Source organism: Podarcis filfolensis, assembly GCF_964270895.1.
Source record: "Podarcis filfolensis genome assembly, chromosome: 3".
NCBI lineage: Eukaryota > Metazoa > Chordata > Lepidosauria > Squamata > Lacertidae > Podarcis > Podarcis filfolensis.
The window spans coordinates 44,107,009-44,127,472 of NC_139606.1; the positions used below are offsets into that span (position 1 = coordinate 44,107,009).

The following is a 20,464-nucleotide window of genomic DNA, read 5'->3' on the forward strand; positions in this document are numbered from 1 at the left end:
GCAGAGCTTTCCAAACTGTGTGTCGGGCAAAGGCTCCCTGCACTCCTCCCGGGGCTGGGAAGGGGTTAGTTTAACCTCCAGTTTGCTAGCAAAACTGAACTCCTGTGTCATGAATTGATGCATGTCTAAAAAGTGGGTCACCAACATGAAAAGTTTGGAAAGCTGTGATGTACTGTATTAGAAAACATTCCTTATTTCTTCAGCACTGGTTGATACACGCTGCTACCTCATCGCATAGGTTGTTTCTGTGCCAATGTTTAGGGGCAATTGTTTGGGTGGAGATGCTCCATGTCTTGAAGGAATAGGACATGTTTATAGAGGCAGAGGTAGAAATAACTGAACTGAAAGAGAAACACCGAACTGACCTCTGTATCTCAGAAGCTCTCTGTAATGCATCCTTAATGGGCCACCAAGCACCCCCACCATGTTCTTTAAGACACAAGAAGGAAATGTTTTCCACAAATGTGTTACCGTATTTTTCGTTCTATAGGACGCACATTTTCCCCTCCAAAAATTAAGGGGAAATGTGTGTGCGTCCTATAGAGCGAATGCAGGCTGCGCCGCTAAGCCCAAAGCCAGAACAGGAAGACGGAGCACCGCGGGGCGCTCCGTCTCGCTGTTCTAGCTTGGGGATGGCTGCGCGCACAGCCTCCCCAGGGCAGCGGGGTGTCTTCACCCCGCTGTCCTGCAGAAGCTGGCAAGGCTGTTCCCAAGCCAGAACAGCGAGACGGAGGGCTCCGTCTCGCTGCTCTAGCTTGGGGACGGCTGCGCGCACAGCCTCCCCAGGGCAGCGGGGTGTATTCACCCCGCTGTCCTGCAGAAGCTAGCAAGGCTGTTCCCAAGCCAGAACAGCGAGACGGAGGGCTCCGTCTCGCTGCTCTAGCTTGGGGACGGCTGCGTGCACAGCCTCCCCAGGGCAGCGGGGTGTCTTCACCCCGCTGTCCTGCAGAAGCTAGCAAGGCTGTTCCCAAGCCAGAACAGCGAGACGGAGGGCTCCGTCTCGCTGCTCTAGCTTGGGGATGGTTGCGCGCACAGCCTCTCCAGGGCAGCGGGGTGTCTTCACCCCGCTGTCCTGCAGAAGCTAGCAAGGCTGTTCCCAAGCCAGAACAGCGAGACGGAGGGCTCCGTCTCGCTGCTCTAGCTTGGGGACGGCTGCGTGCACAGCCTCCCCAGGGCAGCGGGGTGTCTTCACCCCGCTGTCCTGCAGAAGCTAGCAAGGCTGTTCCCAAGCCAGAACAGCGAGACGGAGGGCTCCGTCTCGCTGCTCTAGCTTGGGGATGGTTGCGCGCACAGCCTCTCCAGGGCAGCGGGGTGTCTTCACCCCGCTGTCCTGCAGAAGCTAGCAAGGCTGTTCCCAAGCCAGAACAGCGAGATGGAGGGCGTGCCTTTGGCCCACACCTCCATAGGCTTCGGACAGGGCCACGCCCCCCAGAGTCCTTTATCGGACCACCCTTCATTCACTGGGGGGAGGTGATGGCGTTCCTCCCCCCCACATCCTCTTAATCCCTTCTTACCAATGCCTAATCGCCACACGAGCAATCGCTCGCTGCCAATAGTCTCATGCCTGAAACCAATTCGCCAAATATTTCCAGCATCCAAGAGATGCACGCCATCAGCGAAATATCATTTCCCGCATCCGAAAGATGCACGCCATCAAGCCGGTAGAGGGCCTCACAGTTGAAACGTATGCCCGGGTGGTCAATGACCCTCCCACCCAGGGCTGTCACTCTACGCACCACTGCCTGATCCAAGGCTTTCCTAGCCCTATTTATGGCTATCGGGCACCTGCAATCTCTCCAAACCCGCCTCTCCATCAATGAGGCCCAAATAAAAATAATAGTGACGTTTGGGTAAGAGGCCTTAAGTTCCTCAAAGTCACTAAAGATATGCCAAATCAAGTTGACTGCCTTTCTGTAAGCTAACTCATTTTCACCTAATTGGATAACTAAAGCATCTGGGGGACCCACCGCTGCCGCTCTGGCCCTAATAGCGGGCAACATTTCGGTCCAGCGCATTCCCCTCCAAGAGATCCAAGATATATTGATGTAGTTAAGGTGCAGCCCGAGACCGGAATTGATGGCGCGGACCCTGGCCCAATGCACAATGCTGTGTCTGATTATCCAGCCTCTTAATGGGAAGATGCGGCCGGGATTCCCCTGCTCTCGCGGGGGCTGAAACCAGCCCCCGCTCATGTGGGGGTGGGCATGAAGCCCGCAACCCCACCTCCTGGGCGGGCCGGAAGTGGCTTTGCTCATATAATTTGTGTGCGCGCAATAGCTCTTAGGGTGAATTAACAGAGATAATGGTAAGAAGTAATTCTTCACATTTTTGTATAGATGGACACACACCTTGCACATCCAGTGTGTTGTGTGTGTGCCATAGCATTTGTACAAATGTATGGGGGGGTTCCACCTTATTGAAAAATTACCATCCCAATATGTGGAAATTTACCCCGAGGCAAAGGATCTTCAGTCTCATAAGTCACAACACCAAGTAAGCAAAACCAAAATCATACAGCATTCCTAGAATATGTATGAACTTGCTTGGCTTTAGACCTTTCAAGGAAGTAAATCAAATTATTCCAGTTATGTAGATTATTCTTTTGTCTTTCTTTTGTTTCTACCTGTTAAGTCCACCACTTTCGTTCCATCTGCCTGCTATAAACAATTTTCTTTTTCTTAAAGTGTTTCTGTCACCTAGATAAGACCTCTCTATCTGGTCCCTTGGCTAGTGGCAGAGTATAAATCTCTTTCTAGGCCCTACAGGCAGACAAAACCATGTTGTTTACTTCCTTTTCTCCAACAGCCCCACCTCCTTATTACAGATTGCTGGCTGTGTGCCACCTCACACCCAGCCACCCTGCAAACTTCAGAATTCACATTTCCACTATCCATTTGGAAGGGTTTTTTAAAAACATTTTTTGAAAAGTACCTTCTGTCACAGGTCTTTCTTCCCTAAAAATCCTAAGGGCTCATCCACGCTTCCTGCTTGTCCCGTGCTTAGAACCCATGGGTCTGAGCGTTTTTCTGCTTGTCCTGCTGCTTTCCCCTGGGGAAACACTCTCTTTGCCACTGAATTGGAGCAAAGTGGAAAACGCAATTGACATTTGCTCTGATTCAGTGGTAAAGAGTAGGATTTCCCAGGGGAAAGCTGTGGGACAAGTGGAAAGCAGGATCGAGCCCTAACATTTTCAATGTTCAGATTGTGCATGTGAAAATTCCATGTCAGACAGGCATATCTGTGATGCCACATCAGAATCCAGCAAAACAGAGTTTTGTTAGTTGGGCTGGAAGTAAGCTTCGAAGTATAAACCATGTTCACTTGCCATGTGCTGACTTGTTGCCAAATGTTAGTGCTGTGCCAGCTCTGGTAACATAAGTCTCCCACAATCAAGTGTGGAAACACTATTGGGGAATTACTATTACTGACTATGATGTACTCTGGCATGGCAAGTTCATATGGTCATAGAAAACCCTGCTGCATCCACTGTTTGTGGACCCACAGCATATGAAGGAAGGGTTGCCACATGTCCTCTTTTCCCAGGACATGTCCTCTTTTTCATGGGTATGTAAAATGGGAGTCGTCATAACAATCCATAGTTAAAAGTAGAAGTCAGCAAATGTGTCCCTTTTTTTTTGCCCTAATAAGGTGAAACATTGCCAGCACTGACTACAGGGCTAAACTTGTTTGAATTCATATTTATGATCTAATGTTTTGCATCTCTGAATCATTTATCAATTCAGGTTCTGTGTGTGTGTGTGTGTGTGTGTGTGTGTGTGTGTGTGTGAAATTGCCAAGAGATTTTTTGAACCATCTTACTACATAGTCAGCTGAAAGTAGTGTCAAGTTCTGGATATTATTCTCCAGGGAAGAATAAAAGGAAATGTACTCCTAAGGTTTCAACCAGCTGTTGACTTTAATGACAGCCTTTGAAAAGGTCCTGTTTGAATCAGATCAGACTTGTATATGTGGCTATCAAAGCTACAGCTTTCTGTTTGTGGAATTTAAGAACTTAATAGATTCACACATTGCCTGAGACTTTTTGAAATTAGGGGTGGGATGACTTGTGCTGCAGACACCAAGTAAATCAGTGTGAGTTATAATAAAAAGAAACCAAAATGCACAGGAATAAAGCTATTTGAAAGCATATTGGAAGAATGTTCTGTTTTATAGGGCAGGAGTCATGTAGGCCATGTAATTAAATGAAATAGTCCAAATATAGAAGATCACAGTGGGATTAAAATGGCATTCTGTTACAAACTTGATCAAATGCCTTCCAAAAGAAATGTTTAGCTAAGTAAGAGAGGTTGCCATTAAAAAGACCCACCTTGGTATCCTTACTAGACCAAGTCATCTGAAACAGGGTCCTGGAGGAGGAAGACTCCCATTGGACAAGGCATTCTTTTGACTAAATGACACACTTGCATTTTCCAAGAGCATCTTGTTACTCTTTAATTCCAGGACTCTTTCCATTACTGTCTGATAGGGGAAGAGTGGATGGATAAATAGATTGTGATGATTTGTTAATTTCAAGCATTGGTTCCATTCACCGTCTTCTGACAGAGCTGAGGATTCTGGACATCTTTTTTGCTCATAGGTGTGTCTTCATATGATGATCTCTAGAATGGCAATCAAACCTTAGGACTGATTTGTTTTGCTTTTTTTTTCTTTAAATATATCTCAAAGCTGCAGTTAGATCAGCCACGGACAGTAAAAAACAGACAAGCAGAGAACAAGGACAAAACCCTGCTGTGGGCTGACCACACAATTATGATCTCACTATGCTGGCAGCCTTTATACCAATACGGTATTATGTAATGTAACAATCCTATGCACTCCCAGCAGCAAAGTAAAAAGCAAAACAGTGCTTGTAGAGGCAAGAGATAACATAGTACACAGCCACTCCCACAAGTATTCTTGGCAACTCCGCCAACACCTGCCAGCCATGATGTTATGCCCCCATAATACTCATGCAAGGTACCAATCATCAGCGGTGATGGTGGCAACATCACGATGCTGTCACAAGTCCCAGCCCATGATGTAGCTCCAGACATGTATCTTCCTACGGGATCTGTGTAACTTTGCTGCGGGGCTGATGTATATGCTGCCGCCGTAAGTGGCTGTTGAGCTGGTTGGAATTCTGGTGTCCAAGGTGGTTGTGTTAGGGTGGCCATTTGTCCTACAGAGGACCATTCTCTCTTAAAGAGTAATCCACCCAAGTGTGGTTTCAAGTTAAGGAACTATAAGAACAGAGAGCAGGGTTAAAGTTGCAACTAGGCAGCAGATTAAACTGGTACACAGATCCCCCCTGGGTAGCTTCTTTCCCACTATGGTGACATTTATTATCTTTCTAGTGATTCTTTCGAAATGTGCATCTAGGTGCATATAAATGCAAGCATATGCATGATTTATGCAAGGATATGTCCTCTCTTTTTTGGTGCGGTGTTTTCTTTTTTGGCAATGCAGAACTGGCAACCCAAAGCGGTGGAGGCAGAACAGGAGGCACTGATGGGCAGACCAGTGGTTTTACTTAGCTTTTTCTCTTTTTCTGGTGTAATGCTATCTCTTTGTTGATAGAGGGACATATCCCCTATCCCCCCAAAAAGTATAATTTTGGGGACTTTGAGCAGTAATTCAGTGAAACTTAATTGGAGTTCAGGTGGATATTATTTGATTGTCACTTCCATGGATGTTTAGTTCCATTCGGTTAGTTCCACTAGCTAGTCTGCTGATTAGTATATCCCTAATTACAAGAAACATGTAACTGTGCAATTAGTTCATGATCCCAAATTGTTCATCATGTGGAGCCCCAATTATGGAATTGTTTCCACAGAGAGGTCCATCTGATGCCTGCTTTGTTGCATTTTTGGTGCAATGCAGACCTTTTTTTATTTTTCCCAGCCTTTCCTGGCTTAATTTAGTTCTATTGATAGTTTTTTTTAAAAAAAGGTCTTCCTGCCTTTTGTTTATGTTTTTATGATTGCTTGGTGGGCTTTTTGTTTTATTTAACTAAAAAGTGTGTATCTTCATAGCTGCACTTCCTGTTTCTACACTCATTCTTTTCTGAAAACAACAGATAACACAGGGTTGGGGGTGGGCTTCTGGTTTCTATATATATTTGGCTGGCCACTATGAGAACAGAATGCTGGACTGGATGAGTCTTTGGCCTGATCCAGCAGGACTCATCCTATATTCTTACAGTCAAACCTCAGTTTTCAAACGTCTTGGCTGCCGAAGACTTCGGAAGCCGAACGCCAAAAACCCGGAAGTGAATGCTTCCATTTTTGAATGCATCTCGGAAGTCAAATGGCTTCCGATGTGCATTTTTCATTTATTTCCATTGAACTTGCTGACAACCCTTTGATCCTCAGTTTTCGAGCGTTTTGGAAGTCAAATGGACCTCTAGAACAGATTTCGTTTGAAAACCGAGGTTCCACTGTATGAAATTGATGATTTTATGTCATTTCAGTGTTCACAGAGCTTTCTGTTCACTATGAATGATTTCTGTGCTCACTCCAAAGGATAATGATAAAGTCAATAAAATAATATGGGCAAAATTAATCAATTTTAAAAGTTGCAGTTTATCTGGGTGTAAGTCCCATTGAACTCTGTGGAATTTACTTCAGAGTAGACATGCTTCAGATTGCACTTCAAGTTCTTTTGCTTTCTGTTGTACAGTTAAGCACCTGCTTAAATCCCTTCCATTGAAATAAATGGACTTCACATTGCTTAATGTGCCAGTGTAGTGTAGTGGTTAAGAGCGGTAGTCTCGTAATCTGGTGAACCAGGTTTGCATCTCTGCTCCTCCACATGCAGCTGCTGGGTGACCTTGGGCCAGTCACACTTCTTTGAAGTCTCTCAGCCTCCTTCACCTCACAGAGTGTTTGTTGTGGGGGAGGAAGGGAAAGGATAATGTTAGCCGCTTTGAGACTCCTTCGGGTAGTGATAAAGCGGGATATCAAATCCAAACTCTTCTTCTTCTTAATATTGGTTGGTTTCTTCCATATATGCCAGCATTTATAGTTGCTTGCTTCTAGAGTGAGTTGGTTTTCTGGCCTAAAATGGAATTCTAGTGGGAAATGAAAGTGTGGGTGAAACAATGGAAATTAGGAGCATCTGATACTCCTAGAGAGAAGTGCAGGTTCATGAATACGAAGAGAGGCCATACATTTGTAAGTACATATAGTTGGTAGTGTTGCAATATTCATTTAATAGGAATGTCTCTGGTATAAGGTTGCTAACATGCTGTGTACCAGCAACTGGCTTTGAATTTTTTTCAGCAATTGCTACCTTCTGCTTTACAGCATGGGAGGACACCTCTCCATCTTGCGGCTTATAAGGGTCATCTCCGCGTTGCCCAGATTTTGCTCAAAGCAGGCTGTGATGTGGATCTTCAGGATGATGTGAGTAGTTCTAACCATTCTTACACCAGGGAAAGCCCTTCTGTCTCTACGTTAGCAGTCCAAAGAACACTGCAACAACTTGTCTCCTTTTAGAGACTGATTCTGTTTCAAAACAGATGTTTGCTTTGTTTACTAAGGGTACTTCCAGATGGCAGCTTAATATTGCAAACAGTTCGTTGGAAACAGGCTTTTTCTCCACGTTGGATTTTACACGAAAAAGTGTAAATCTGAACCATTATTATTATTATTTTGTGGGGAGGTTGGCATTTTGATGCTGACAAAGTTGTATGGATACTGCAAACAACAACAACAGAACCCTGCATGCAGGAGAAGCATTAATTCTACAATAAACCCCTATCTGGAAGGACCCTAATTTTAAAGCTTTATAGGACAGCATGTAACTGGGATGGTCAAAGACAGTGGTCCTGTAGTGGTGCCTTGGGGCATATTTTCAAAATCTGCAAGGATCGTTTTGCCAGATACTTTTCAAATTTTAAGCATAAATGAAGGGTGGGTGTTGCCTTTCAGAGAAGTAAAAGGTTTTTCAATATGGTGTTGGACAGACACCAAGTGTTTTTAGATTTCACAGGCCTTTCCTTCCTCCAGGAAGCTCAGAGCTAAGCTGTGCTGAATGTTCACATCTGCAAACATTCCATGTGAAATTAGTGCTTTGAGGGAGCTGAATTCCCACCCCTGAACCTTACCCATCTTTTTCACTGCTGTTCTTTTTGGTTCCACTTTTCTTAGAGCTGGAAACTCTTACCACCACCCACCATCACATCATTCATGCCATTCAGAGGTGTGAAACCCATGGCAAGAATGCTTGCATTTATAATGCTCAGGACATTTCTGAGCGGAACCAAAATGCTTTATGGCATGGAAATCACTCTATTTTTGTACTCCTAGTGGATGGTTCTTTGCCATTCATTGAACTAATATATTGTGATCAGCCTTAACATTAAAAAAGAAACGTTGAAAGAAGCCTTTATTTTCATATTTTTGGCAGAATTTGACTCTCATAAAATCTGTGCAGCATGAATACTGTTGTTGCGCTCAAACAAACTTTTACTAGCTGGGGTGAAAGTGGTTTATTATTGAAAGTCACATTATGTACAAGTTATATAGAGCGGGTATATTCATTTGATGAAGTAAATATATTCTCTCTTCCTGTAGCTTTCCTCCAGCTAGTAGATAGCATAGATGAAATGCAATGTTGTATCCAACTAGATTCTATTCAGAGCTTGACTTAAGTTCATTGAGTTTTTCAGTGGATCTGCTCTGGGTATGGCTAACATTGGATTTCACTCAAGGTGGATTTTTTTTTTTAATCCATTTACATCCCACCTGAGATATTTGTACCTCTTTTATTGATTGAATGCGTTTATATTCCACCTTTCCTTCAAGGAGTTCAAAGTGGTGTACAAGATTTTCCCTCCCCAAGTTTATCACCACAACAACCCTGTGAAGCAGGCTACCTGAAAGGTAGCAATTGGCCCAAGATCACTCATTAAGCTTCATGGCTGATTGAGGATTTGAAGCTGGGTTTCCTCTGTCCTGGTAGCAACACTCCAGCAACTAGACAACAGTAGTTGTTTTACACCAGAAAGAACTTGCAAATGTGGACTTAGAAACATAGTTCTGCGGCCTCCTGGATTGCAAATATTCTCAGCTTTCAAAAGACTGTCCTTTATCCTGTTTTTTTCCAGTGAACTGTGAAAGTCAATAACGATATTGTTTTTATATCCTATGTAGTAAATACATAATTGCCCAATTAATTTTCCATCTGCCAAATGTTGCATAGCATAAAGAAACTCTTAAAAATGTTGTGGAGGATTTAAAATGCTGACTTCATGTTCTACAGATGTTGATCGTTAACATATTGTAAAAGACCTTATCATTAGTTGAAGAATGACCTCCAGTGGCCTTGAATGGGATTATTATGAATTTCAGCCTGTGGAGACCAGCTCTGTAGAGTATGAAACCCCAAGAAGTAACTCTTTCCTTCTCCCTGCTAATCCTGCAAGCCCTTATTGGAATCCTGATGCCATCTCTGATTGGTCAATGAGTGTTCATACAGCACATACCTCAGAAATAGTCAAGGGAAAAGTGGCCCTGGTTAAAGAAGTCAAGGAAGAAAAAGATAAGAAAAAACAGAGGAGAAAGGCTAGAAAAGATCCTAGAAGATTGCAAAGAGAGAAGGAGGTTAGAACTGTTAACTTCAGCTTCTCTGCGACACAGTTGCATGTACCATTTGGATTGGCCATCTGGCATGTCAGAGCTACTTTAAAAGTGCATGGTTGCATGTCTGGCTTTTTTTAAATTATGCTTTGCCAAAAGGTTACCTACCTGTGTCCTTTTCACACAAGAGTCCCACTAATTGTTTTGTGGTTACCATATTTAAAGGAACTGCTTCCTGGGAATTGTTTGCATTGCCAAAATCTAAAGCAGAGGTGGAGATCTTGTGGCTCTCCAGGTGTTATTGAGCTCGCATCTTCCATCGACCTCAGCTAGCCTGGCCGGTGATCATGGATGATTGAAGTTGTGGTCCAGCAACCCCTTGCTCAATGCATTCCCTATGCCTGATCTGTTGTACAGTTCTGGACTCATAAAAGTCACTGGCCAGCTATGAATGACCTTGCACTTAAGAAATAGTTTCTGCATGAAAATAATGGAGGGTAGACGGGTATACTGTGCCTCAAAGGTGGCTCTTATTGGCCAGTTTTGGCTAGTTGGACATTTATGTTTTGGTGGTACATACAGCAATTAACACTGCACAATTTCCTCTTCATTTGTCCACCTTCATCCTCCGTAACACATGATGTAGTTGGGACTAGGGGAGGAAAAGAGCTCTAATTATTTCCCATGATATTTTGAGAACACTGTTGCACTCTTTTGTGTTGAGTGAAAATACCCACTTCACTCCTAGTTATTCTTATGTGCTATCCTGTGTGGATATATACAAATGTAGCTGATTTATGTGCAACAGAACACATGACTTTGATAGCCAAAGCAAGCTGGCCTGGACAACTATTTATAAAACAGTTTTCCACCTTGATGTTGGTTGTCTTTCAATTACTCTCTTTGTTATTGCACTGGAAATGCATTTTTCTGTTTCTGACTTGAGATTCCTTTTAATTGGAGGGAAATGGTTCCCAGAGCATATGTTGTCTTCCTCAAATGCCAGTATGTTTAATAAGTCCTTTAATGAACTACATTAGTTTTTCTTGTTGCTGTCACTCTGATCTAATTAAAATAATTGTTACAACAAAAATCTATCAAGCGGGTGAGCAAGTGGGTCTTTTGTTATGAAACAATCATCAGCCTAATCCATTCTATCTGCAACAGCTGGCTCTTGAGCAGTGCCATTTAGAAGGCTTTGGGTTTGAGCTGCAGGGAATCATAGTAGCTCATTTCAGTCCCATGCACCCCAGTGAAAAATGTAGCTTGATTTTATGATCTTTTATAATTTGGCCTTTATTATTTTTTTAAAATAACATTTGAAACAATAAGAAAATAGTATTTGAAAGAAAATAGTATCTGAACATGCCGCTCGGAGAACTCTGTGTTTCTTGAAATGTTTGTACAAATAAAATGGTCTCCTGCTGCTATCTGAAGATATTTCCTGTACTTTCCCCAATAGCTTCACAATGGGTCAAATTGCAAACTGTCACATAACCACTTTGCTGCAGGCCAGGCATTGCATGGAGCCACTCAACTTACATTCCAGCTTCTTTATTTAGACTGAAAACAGACATAACTTCTAGGAATAGTGGATGCAGTTTGAACATGTGTTGACCCAGTTTGCACGTCACGGTAACCCTAATGGTGTACCATGAAAATGGTTTTCCTGTCCTGTTCATCTCCCTACTAATGGTGGGGCAAAACAACCAACATCCCTGGTTTAGTGTTAATGTCTGATCCATGGGATGTGGTTTGTTTCGCTTCAACAAACCAGTTAGGAATCCCAAGGGCAAATATTAGTGACAGATTGTATGGTTTGTTGCGAATGAAACAAACCATCACCCCTAGTTCTGATGTAACGCTCAGCCAAGGTTCATGGCCTGTTTCTTCCTCTTCATCAAATATAAGCCCCAGTAATGGCCAGCAGGTGTGTGTTGCTGCTGGTTACCAAGAGGGAGGGCAAAGCAGTGGGGAAACTGGCATGTTGTGGGTGCAGTGTGGGGAGCTGTGAAGCTGCACCTTCACTGTGCCAAGCTCCCTGCTGCCTCTCCCTTTCTCCTCTCAGTAACCAGCCGTGACACATGGTGTTGGTAAGCCAGGAGAGCAACACAGCCCCGCTGGCTGCATAAGGCTTAAAAAAAAACCCACCACACGTCCAAATAGTTGGTTGACCAGTCAAACATGCGGCCTTTGTAACTGCATTGTTCATTGGGCTATCTAGATAACAATGGATATTGCAAACATCAGTCAATTGCCTGTCAGTTTGCTGAACTTTGCCTGATTTTGTTCCATCTGAAAGAACTAGATGATTGAGGAACACTCAGAGCTACTTGAGTGATTCTGAGTCAGTTAATCTGCTGATCTGGTGATACATAGTGCTAGGTAGAAGTTTGCTAGGGAGGACATATGGTGAGGCCCATGATTTGTAAGCAGTGTGTGTTGGAGTGGGGTATGACTTTCAGAATTGTAAGCTACCAGCAGTTAATGGTTACATCATGTAATACTTCTACAAGGAAAACGATGGGGGGTGGGCGGAGCATGATAACCTCTGTGGCTCACCACATACAGTTGCCAGCGCATTAGTTTTCATGCTGGAAAACTTCACATGTGACAACAGCCTACACTTAAGTTTCATGTTCTTCTTTTTCTAAATGGGAATTCTTTCTGTGTAGGAAAAGTATAACACGTGAAGTGACCTAATTGCTTAGGTTGTCTGCTAATAGCTAGACCAGTGTAATGTTGCACAATGTAGAATTTGGAATTTGGAAACCAGAGTGTGGCTTGCTCTTAAACTCATACAGTATTTCAGTAGCACTGTGTATGTTGCTGCTTATGGGGATGGGATGTTTTGATGCGGCTAATTGATATGCATGTATGTTGATGTAGATTTGAAATAAAATGTGTGTTAGTAAATAATGGGTCTCTTTGCAGGGTGACCAGACAGCTTTGCATCGAGCTACCGTTGTGGGAAATACAGATGTAATAGCAGCTCTCATCCACGAAGGCTGCGCTTTGGACAGACAAGACAAGGTTATTGCTACTTTTGTGTTTATTCTCTTTCTGTGTTATGTTGTCGTCTCTGGAGGAAGCTCTCTCCAACTTGTTTGTGTCATTTGCTGTAGAGGAAATAAATATAGAGGAAAGAATAACACAACACAAGTACAAGCTCTTGAAAATACACATCTGTATTGAATTGGTAAACTTCATTTTTTTATAAGTAAATATCAGTCATAGCTAAATACAAAACAACACAGCATATGGCAACATACATGCAGAGCAGCATCACTGTAAATACAATAATTACACAAACTTTCTTAATCTTTGCACTAGTTGCTAATGTTTCCTTTTTTTGTTGTATTCAAGTGGCAGTGGGCTACAGATCCACATAAACTCAAAGCATATGTCTTCCCCTAAAGAATACTGGGAACTGTAGTTTGTTGGGAACCACAGCTCTGTGAGGGGGAAGCACCAGCCAAGTGCTTTAAATTTGCATTGGGTGTGCTATATACGTATGGTGGGCATCTGCAGTGTCCAACTGGATTATTTCCCTTCAAGTAGTAGGATGCTATGAGCTGACAACCACATTGTTTTGAGGAAACCCACCCAGGGCTGCTACCGTTGCTGGAAACCCCTGGAGGGGAGAGTGCTCTTGTGCTCAATCCTGCTTGCTGGTTTCTCACAGGCAACTCTTCTGCCCCTGTAAGAACAAGGTGCTGGACTAGATGGGCCATTTGCCTTACTCCAGCAGGCTCTTCCTATATTCTTAAGTTCTTAGATGTAACTGCTAGGGATGAACCTTAGCCCTAGGCCCCGCTCCCTCCTTTACACATTTTTTTCTGCTTAGCTTAACCATGGTTAAAGGCTGCATTGGCACTGATGTTTATCATAGTAAATGCTAACCAGGGATTGCACCTAGCTGTGGTTTCTAGTGTACTTCAAACTTTGGTTAGCCTCAGGTAAATTAAATGTTGATGCTGAGCTGATGCTGGGTTAACAAAGATTGGGACCAGGAGGGTTTTACTTCCTGAAAAAGGGGGGGGGGGAGAGTGGCAGTGCGTATGCGAATAGTAATTCAGGTCTGCGTATAGTAATTCAGTCATTTAACATGGCATCCAAATAGAATTATAAATAGCACCTCCGGATATATGCAGTATTTTCTCTATATGGACACATTACTCTAAACTGCTGCTTTTCTTTTGCCTTCAGGATGGGAACACAGCTCTCCATGAAGCCTCTTGGCATGGATTCAGCCAGTCTGCCAAACTGCTTGTTAAAGCAGGCGCAAATGTTCTTGCCAGAAACAAGGTGAGATGCATGCAGAAAGGAGCATTCAAGTGCTGCTCTGTAAAAAAAAGGAAAAGAAAAGAATAACTAATTTTTAAATGGGAGTTTTTCCTCATCAGTAGTTTCCAGCGGAGGCATTTCTGGATAAGTGGCAGTGCATTTTCTTGGCAACACTCTTCCATTTCATTTAAGATGGACTATGCCTTGATTATTCTCTTTGAGAGAAAACTTGTATTCTGGCAGTTGATGCACGCGCGCGCACACACCGCTCTGTTGGGAATGAATGTTGCATTAATTATGGCTGAAGAACTATCAAAGTCCTTCTAGCACCCTAATCAGTACAGAAGCGTGTGAAAATGAATTGAACAAACAAGAAAATGTCAATTAAAAAAACCCCATTTATCAGAAACAAGAAAGCCAGACACATGAATGGCAAAACTGAGGGGAAACAGCTTGTCTTCCACGAGACTTTCAGACACTAGGATAAGCTCTTTTTGCAAACTTTTGAGAGAGACTCAGGTGTTCTTCCTCCTCTCATCTATATTATGTTTTGAGGAACGTTTTGCAGAGAGGACTGGTGGGGGCGGGGACAGCAAAAGGTTGGATCCTGTCTTTTTCTAAGTCAGCAAGAGTGTTTCCTTTTGCATACGGTAATTCCACTCAGTGGAAACTCCCACCAGCAGAAAGCAGGGAGGTGACTTTTGCTAATTGTGCCACCTTTCATGCTGTTCTTCTGCGTTGGTGAATCTTTCAGAACGCTCTTGGAAAAAGTTACTAGAAGGTGTTTGTGTATGTGATCACAAATCAAACAAGCCAAAAGGTGAAGGGTCATACGGTATCCCTAATGATGAAGCAAATCACTTAAGACAAATTATGACATTACTAAAAAAAAAAGTTAAAGTGTGGTTAGTGTAAAGATGAAATCCTGGTAGTGGCAGCCATTTTCCTTAAGACACATCTTAAGGACTTAGAATGGGCACAAAGTCCCTTCTTAAAAACTACAATCACACTTTTCAAATCTAGATGGAAACAAACTGATTCCTATCCAGTTCCCATTTACTTCTCCTCCTCCATGTATGCTCTACTTTTCTATAACAAGAACAGAACCCAGTTGTTTTTTTTAAAGAAAGTAGCCAATAAACTGGAATTATACAGGATTAGGGAGTTCTGACCAAACTGCGGGAGGCAGTGGAAGACAGGAGTGCCTGGCGTGCTCTGGTCCATGGGGTCACGAAGAGTCGGACATGACTAAACGACTAAACAACAACAACAGGGAGTTCTATTATAATGGTCAAGAGAAAGAAATCAGAAATTTTAAATGAACAAGAACACCCTTGGTTTGAACTCAGGAAATTAAGTTTATTTATAGCAAAAGATATTATCAAACAGCAGGTAAAAACGAGAATTAATGTTGTTTTAACAGCTGATTTTGGCACTTAATTTTAATGTCAAAGGACAAACTACCAAAATTTATAACAAAGTTATATATAGGTGATCTAACATGATTGTAAGAAATGGTGTGAGATAGTTTCTTCTTCTTTTCTAAAGGTGACTATTGTGTTTCCCCACATCTCTTTCCTAAGGCAGGTAACACACCACTACACCTGGCCTGCCAAAACAGTCATTCCGAAAGTGTTCGAGTCCTGCTGCTTGGAGGCTCTCGGGCTGATATAAAAAATAATGTGAGTGTTACCAAAATCTATATCTGCAGATTTGATAGAGAATAACCCTCAAATGCAGTCTTTGAGTGGAAAAAAATAATGTGACCATGCTTAGATATGAGTTTTGTGACCGGTCCCATTCCAAATTAATTATCAGTTGAATGGTTTTGAATGAGTTTTCTGAAGGTTTTAAAACCTGTACATTTTAACAGGAGAGGAGCAAATTTGCAATCAACCTAACAAAGGCAGAAAAACATTTTGTAAGGGCAGCAGGGCAGCTTGCACCCCAACCTCATATCAATGTTGCCAACTAAATGGGCCATGGATGTTGGAGAAAAAGAAGCGTAACTGCTCCATGTGGTTAACCAGATTTCCAGTGTACAGCACTTGCCCCTGCATGTTTACCCAGATGCATATTTCCTCACTGTGTCCAGTCAGGCTTACTCCACAGAACCACAGCTTTACTGTGTTAAGGCATTATGTTAGCTTCCTTACTGTGATTTGCCTCCCTTATTTTTAGGCAGGAGACACCTGTTTGCATGTCGCAGCTCGATATAATCATTTGCCCATCATTAGGGTGCTCCTCAGTGCTTTCTGTTCTGTCCGTGAAAAAAACCAGGTCAGTGCATGAACTTCATTGCCACTACGCTCCAATTTCTATAAGGCTTTTAAAGTATAATCTGATTCCGGTATTTAGAACAAAAGAGGTGGCTGTTGTGCTCTGAAATTATTCCCCTTTTAATTAAAGTGCTGCTATATCATAGGTATTATTTTGGCATCAAGAATTGCCTTAAAGAAATGGTGTGTCCTTAGTTTGTCACATCAGAGCATGTTGTTGCATTTACATTTCTTATCTGTACTCTTTAAATATATATATCTGTAAATGAAAAGCTGCAACATTGAGTCTATGCTCCTGCTTCTGCCAAGACTCATTCCATGGCATCTCGCATAGCTCATTGCAAATACTGCAACCAGCAGGAAGATCATTCAGCAATTTTCAAGTGATCAGTTGGGGTAGTTTGGGAACCACTGATTTAAGACACAACACCATCATGGCTATAAGACTTAAATGAAGTTTGCTTCTACTGTCTTGTTGTTCAACACATCTACTTCAGAACGTTGTAAAAAAATATACTTCAAAAGTAAAAATAACCATGTATATGCGTAGTCAGCTGCCTCGTGATAAAAATATTATTAGAAATAAGAAAGAAAGGAAGCTGTGGTGACGTATCATGAACCTTGGAGGTACATTGATGCTCGTCCTGTTTGCACTTGCCTTCATCATCTGCCACTCTCCTTTGGGACCTTCTGGTCTGCAGGGCTCTGGAATTTGGGTCCAAGATGCAACCTTAGTTGCACTGTTAACTGGATTGTCCAAAGGAATTTAAGATGCTGTGGAACAAGCGTGGTGACAAGTGTTGGCTGTAGCTTCCATAGGATCCTTTATAATATCTAGTTACACTGAATTGCTAATATGTGACAAGTCTCAAAGCCAATATACTGGGGAATACATTTGTGGGTGTGGGTGCTTTTAATTGGCTTTACATATTTTCACTGCTGTTTTTAATAGGGCTATTTCTTTACTTTTTAAATCCTATTTATTATGCATTTTTAGTTCTTTCTGTTCTAATTTATACTGTGAGCTGCCTTGGGTCCTGCATTGGCAGAAAGGTGGGGTATTCAACCAACTAGTCTGCTAGAATGACTCAACAATATGGTAATACAAAATGTGCACCCTCCTTTTGGGTGGCACAAAATGGTGCTGTTTGTCCGGACCTCAAGGTGGGGCATGTTCAAGTTTCATTCTGCTTTCTTAACCTCTAGGCTGGCGACACGGCACTTCATGTAGCTGCTGCTCTGAATCATAAGAAGGTGGTCAAACTGTTGTTGGAAGCAGGAGCTGATGGTACAGCCGTTAACAATGTAAGCACTGAAGTCACTGAAGTCCTTATTCTTACTGTTTCTAGTTATTTTTTCCTGAGTGTTGGATGACAGGACAGCATTGATGAAAGGAGTGTCTGGTTCTTTTAATTTCTAAAATGTCATTTGGAGAGAATCGTGTTTTCTCTTTTCTCTTGCAGGCTGGTCAGACCCCGCTAGAAGTTGCCAGAGAACATGACAACCCTGAGGTTGCTCTTCTACTCACTAAAGCCCCACAGGTACATTATGAATACAGTTCATTAATGATCGACTCAGAAGCATCATTCTGCAAAACTGCTCTGGAATAAATGTCTCACACACTAGTGAGGTGGATGTGTTCCAGATGTTGACAAAGACAAGACTTGATGATACTCATTCTCACATGCATAAGCAAGTGGGGTGTGTTGTGTCTAATGTATTGTACACTGTGCTGTAGTTAGTGCATTTGGTTCAAAAACTACATTCTCTGCCCATTTCAGAATTTACTTTGCTGCTGCTGCTGCTGCTGCATTCTAGGAACTGGGCAGATATTTTAAAGCATCCCTTTCTGTAATTGGACCAGGATGACTGGGTCATCATGGTATTAACTTGAAATGTTGCTACATGCAGATCTTGCGCTTTAATCGTGGAAGGAGCCTGAGGAAGAAGAGGGACAGACTGAAAGAGGAAAGGCGTGCTCAGTCTGTACCAAGAGATGAAGTGGTGCAAAGCAAGGTACAGCCAGCTTTCTATGTACTGCAGGCAAGGAATGTGGTCTGAGTGCTTGAGTCCCCCACCTCTTGAAAGTATTTTTTTCATCTGCCATGAGTGTTTCACCTTTTGCGTTGTTGTGCTTTAAGCACCTGGAGGAAAATAATTAGTACCTGCAATACAACCTAGGTGAGCCCTCTTCGGTTGCTGCTGCTGCTCTGTTTGGAATTTGGAGAACTGTTGTGTTCAGGTCTGAATGTGAGAACTTATCAGAGAGCAAAGATCAGCATCTCTAGCCCCCTTGCCTGTGTGTGCTTTTATTTTGAAACAGGGCAGTGCCTCAGCTGCTGATGACACTCACAGCAGTGACCAGGCCCTTCAAGGGAGAGGTGACATGAAAGAGGAAGCACAGTTGCCTTTATCAGAGCTCAGAGGGAGGAAGAATAAAAAGAAGAAACCAAGAGAAAAGGTACCGGCAGATACAGAATGACAGCGGGAGGGCACTCTTAATCCAGGCGGTTTCTCTCATCTCCTTCCATTCAAGGGCAGGCTTTCTAAAACAAGCCTACTTTTGGTGCCCTCTGTCAGAGACATCATCAACCTTTCTATAGTTTCAAAGAGAATGGGCCATGGGGTAGCTGACCTTCAGCCGGAGGGGAACAATGGGCCCCACAGATTTCTGTCCTCCCCATTTGCTTAAACTAAAGTGTAATAGTAGTAGTAGTAGTTGCTGCTGTTAATATCATCACCAGCTTCTGTGAGTCCCTCATGCCAAGTGAGAGGCCCGAAGGGTTGACCATGGGTGATTGCAGCACACAGCCTTAAAAGGATTAGCTGCTCCTGCTCTTGACCATGGGGAGGAGGTTTGGGTCCAGACTTCACATGAGCAGACTGCTGCTCAAAGGATGCTCCACAGAAGAAAGAGGTGGAGGCAACCTTTACTGATTCCTTCTCCAGTGTTCCTCCTGCTGACCTGCTCTGGAAGGTCAGGGGACCCTCTGGAAGTTATTAAAAGTGACACTGGAGGGGGAAAGGGGAACTGGCGGAAATTGCCTCCCTCCCTTCCTGCAATGGGGCCCTCCACTGGATCAGAGGCCTTTTTGCAAATGGAAGAAGCCCTTTTAGTCACAGAAAGCTATTATTGGGGCCAATTATTCTTTAATATGTGTTTAAATCTAGGCAGATAGTGGATGCTGAGTGCATTTAACAGAAGCACAAGTTCATAGCATGTTGGGTTCAACCCATTTTCCAAAACAGTTTGCAGAGCCTGATGAGCAGCAAACAGGAATATTGATTTGAATGAATGAAAACAAGTCCATATGGCGGCCACATTTGCGCCAATGCATTTCATCACTTAAATTGGGCAGTGGTAGCAAATGTAACAGGAGAGATAACATTTGACACGTTACTTTGACAAATTTATTGGGTTATTTGAAGAACACAGTTAGCTTTGAATTTGGGTATCACCTTAAAATGGATATTGTGTGAAACAGTCTGATCCTGAAGAATGTGGAATGTTTCATATGTGTCCTCAGCAAAGTTTAATTAGACCTTGTTATGGAATACGGGGAAAAGGGGGCTTTTTGTATGCCAATAGATAAGTTATCATGAGTGCTCCATTTGCACTCATGGAGAATGAATGTGCTGGAATAAATAGGTTTTTTTAAAATGGTGTATTTTTTAAAACCAGGTTTTGGCACTCTCTGAACCCACATCACCAGCTGATCAGCAAGTGCCTCCTAACCCACAGCAGAATTTGCCAAAACGCAAGAGCAAACGCCGCTGCGCATCTCCTCCACCTCCCCATGAATTCAGAGCCTACCAGTTGTATACACTTTACCGTGGAAAGAATGGAAAAATCATGCAGGTAACTATGCACTTTGTAATTGGATTAACAGGCATGTACACTCTTCAGAGGGTAGGGGACAGAAAAGGATTTAAAAGTTAAATATATTAACTTTCTGTCTTGTGCCTTTGTGGGCTACCCCAGCCCGGAAGCCTCTTTCTGCCTGAATGAAGGATGGAGGGGTTTGTGTGTATGTAGGAACCTCTGACTTCTGGGTGGCTGGAATGTAGCCTGTACAAAGTTAAGAGTCACATCCATTGCTCTGCCTGTTTTTGCCTCTGGTACATAAGCCCCTACGTTTCCCCTGAGGAAGCACAGTCCTTGACCTGAAAAAGGTTCGCCAACTCTTTCAGAAAGATTACAAGCGAACAAACTTACATTTCCAATGAAAGATACTTCCTGGTTTTAGGTTTTTGTTTAACAAGAAGCTGGAGGGACTACAGAAGCTGTGTTGGCACAGCTTTAATAGAGCACCACAG

The 20,464-nt window shown here is 42.9% G+C and overlaps 1 protein-coding gene across 12 annotated transcripts in view; it reads left to right on the top strand.

Annotated features, from left to right (window-relative positions):
- ANKRD6 (ankyrin repeat domain 6) overlaps positions 1-20,464 on the top strand; it is a 64,413-nt gene that overhangs the window by 36,211 nt on the left and 7,738 nt on the right. For 4 of the 12 annotated variants that reach the window (XM_083608288.1, XM_083608293.1, XM_083608294.1 and 1 more), the window contains exons 3-13: positions 7,281-7,403; positions 9,354-9,605; positions 12,516-12,614; positions 13,791-13,889; positions 15,452-15,550; positions 16,050-16,148; positions 17,354-17,452; positions 17,611-17,688; positions 18,059-18,163; positions 18,471-18,608; positions 19,830-20,006. In XM_083608288.1, the coding sequence (XP_083464414.1) occupies positions 7,281-7,403; positions 9,354-9,605; positions 12,516-12,614; positions 13,791-13,889; positions 15,452-15,550; positions 16,050-16,148; positions 17,354-17,452; positions 17,611-17,688; positions 18,059-18,163; positions 18,471-18,608; positions 19,830-20,006 (1,368 nt within the window). Of the gene's footprint in view, positions 1-7,280; positions 7,404-9,264; positions 9,606-12,515; positions 12,615-13,790; positions 13,890-15,451; positions 15,551-16,049; positions 16,149-17,353; positions 17,453-17,610; positions 17,689-18,058; positions 18,164-18,470; positions 18,609-19,829; positions 20,007-20,464 lie in introns of all 12 variants that reach the window. The other 8 variants (XM_083608295.1, XM_083608297.1, XM_083608298.1 and 5 more) reach the window with 8 other exon arrangements.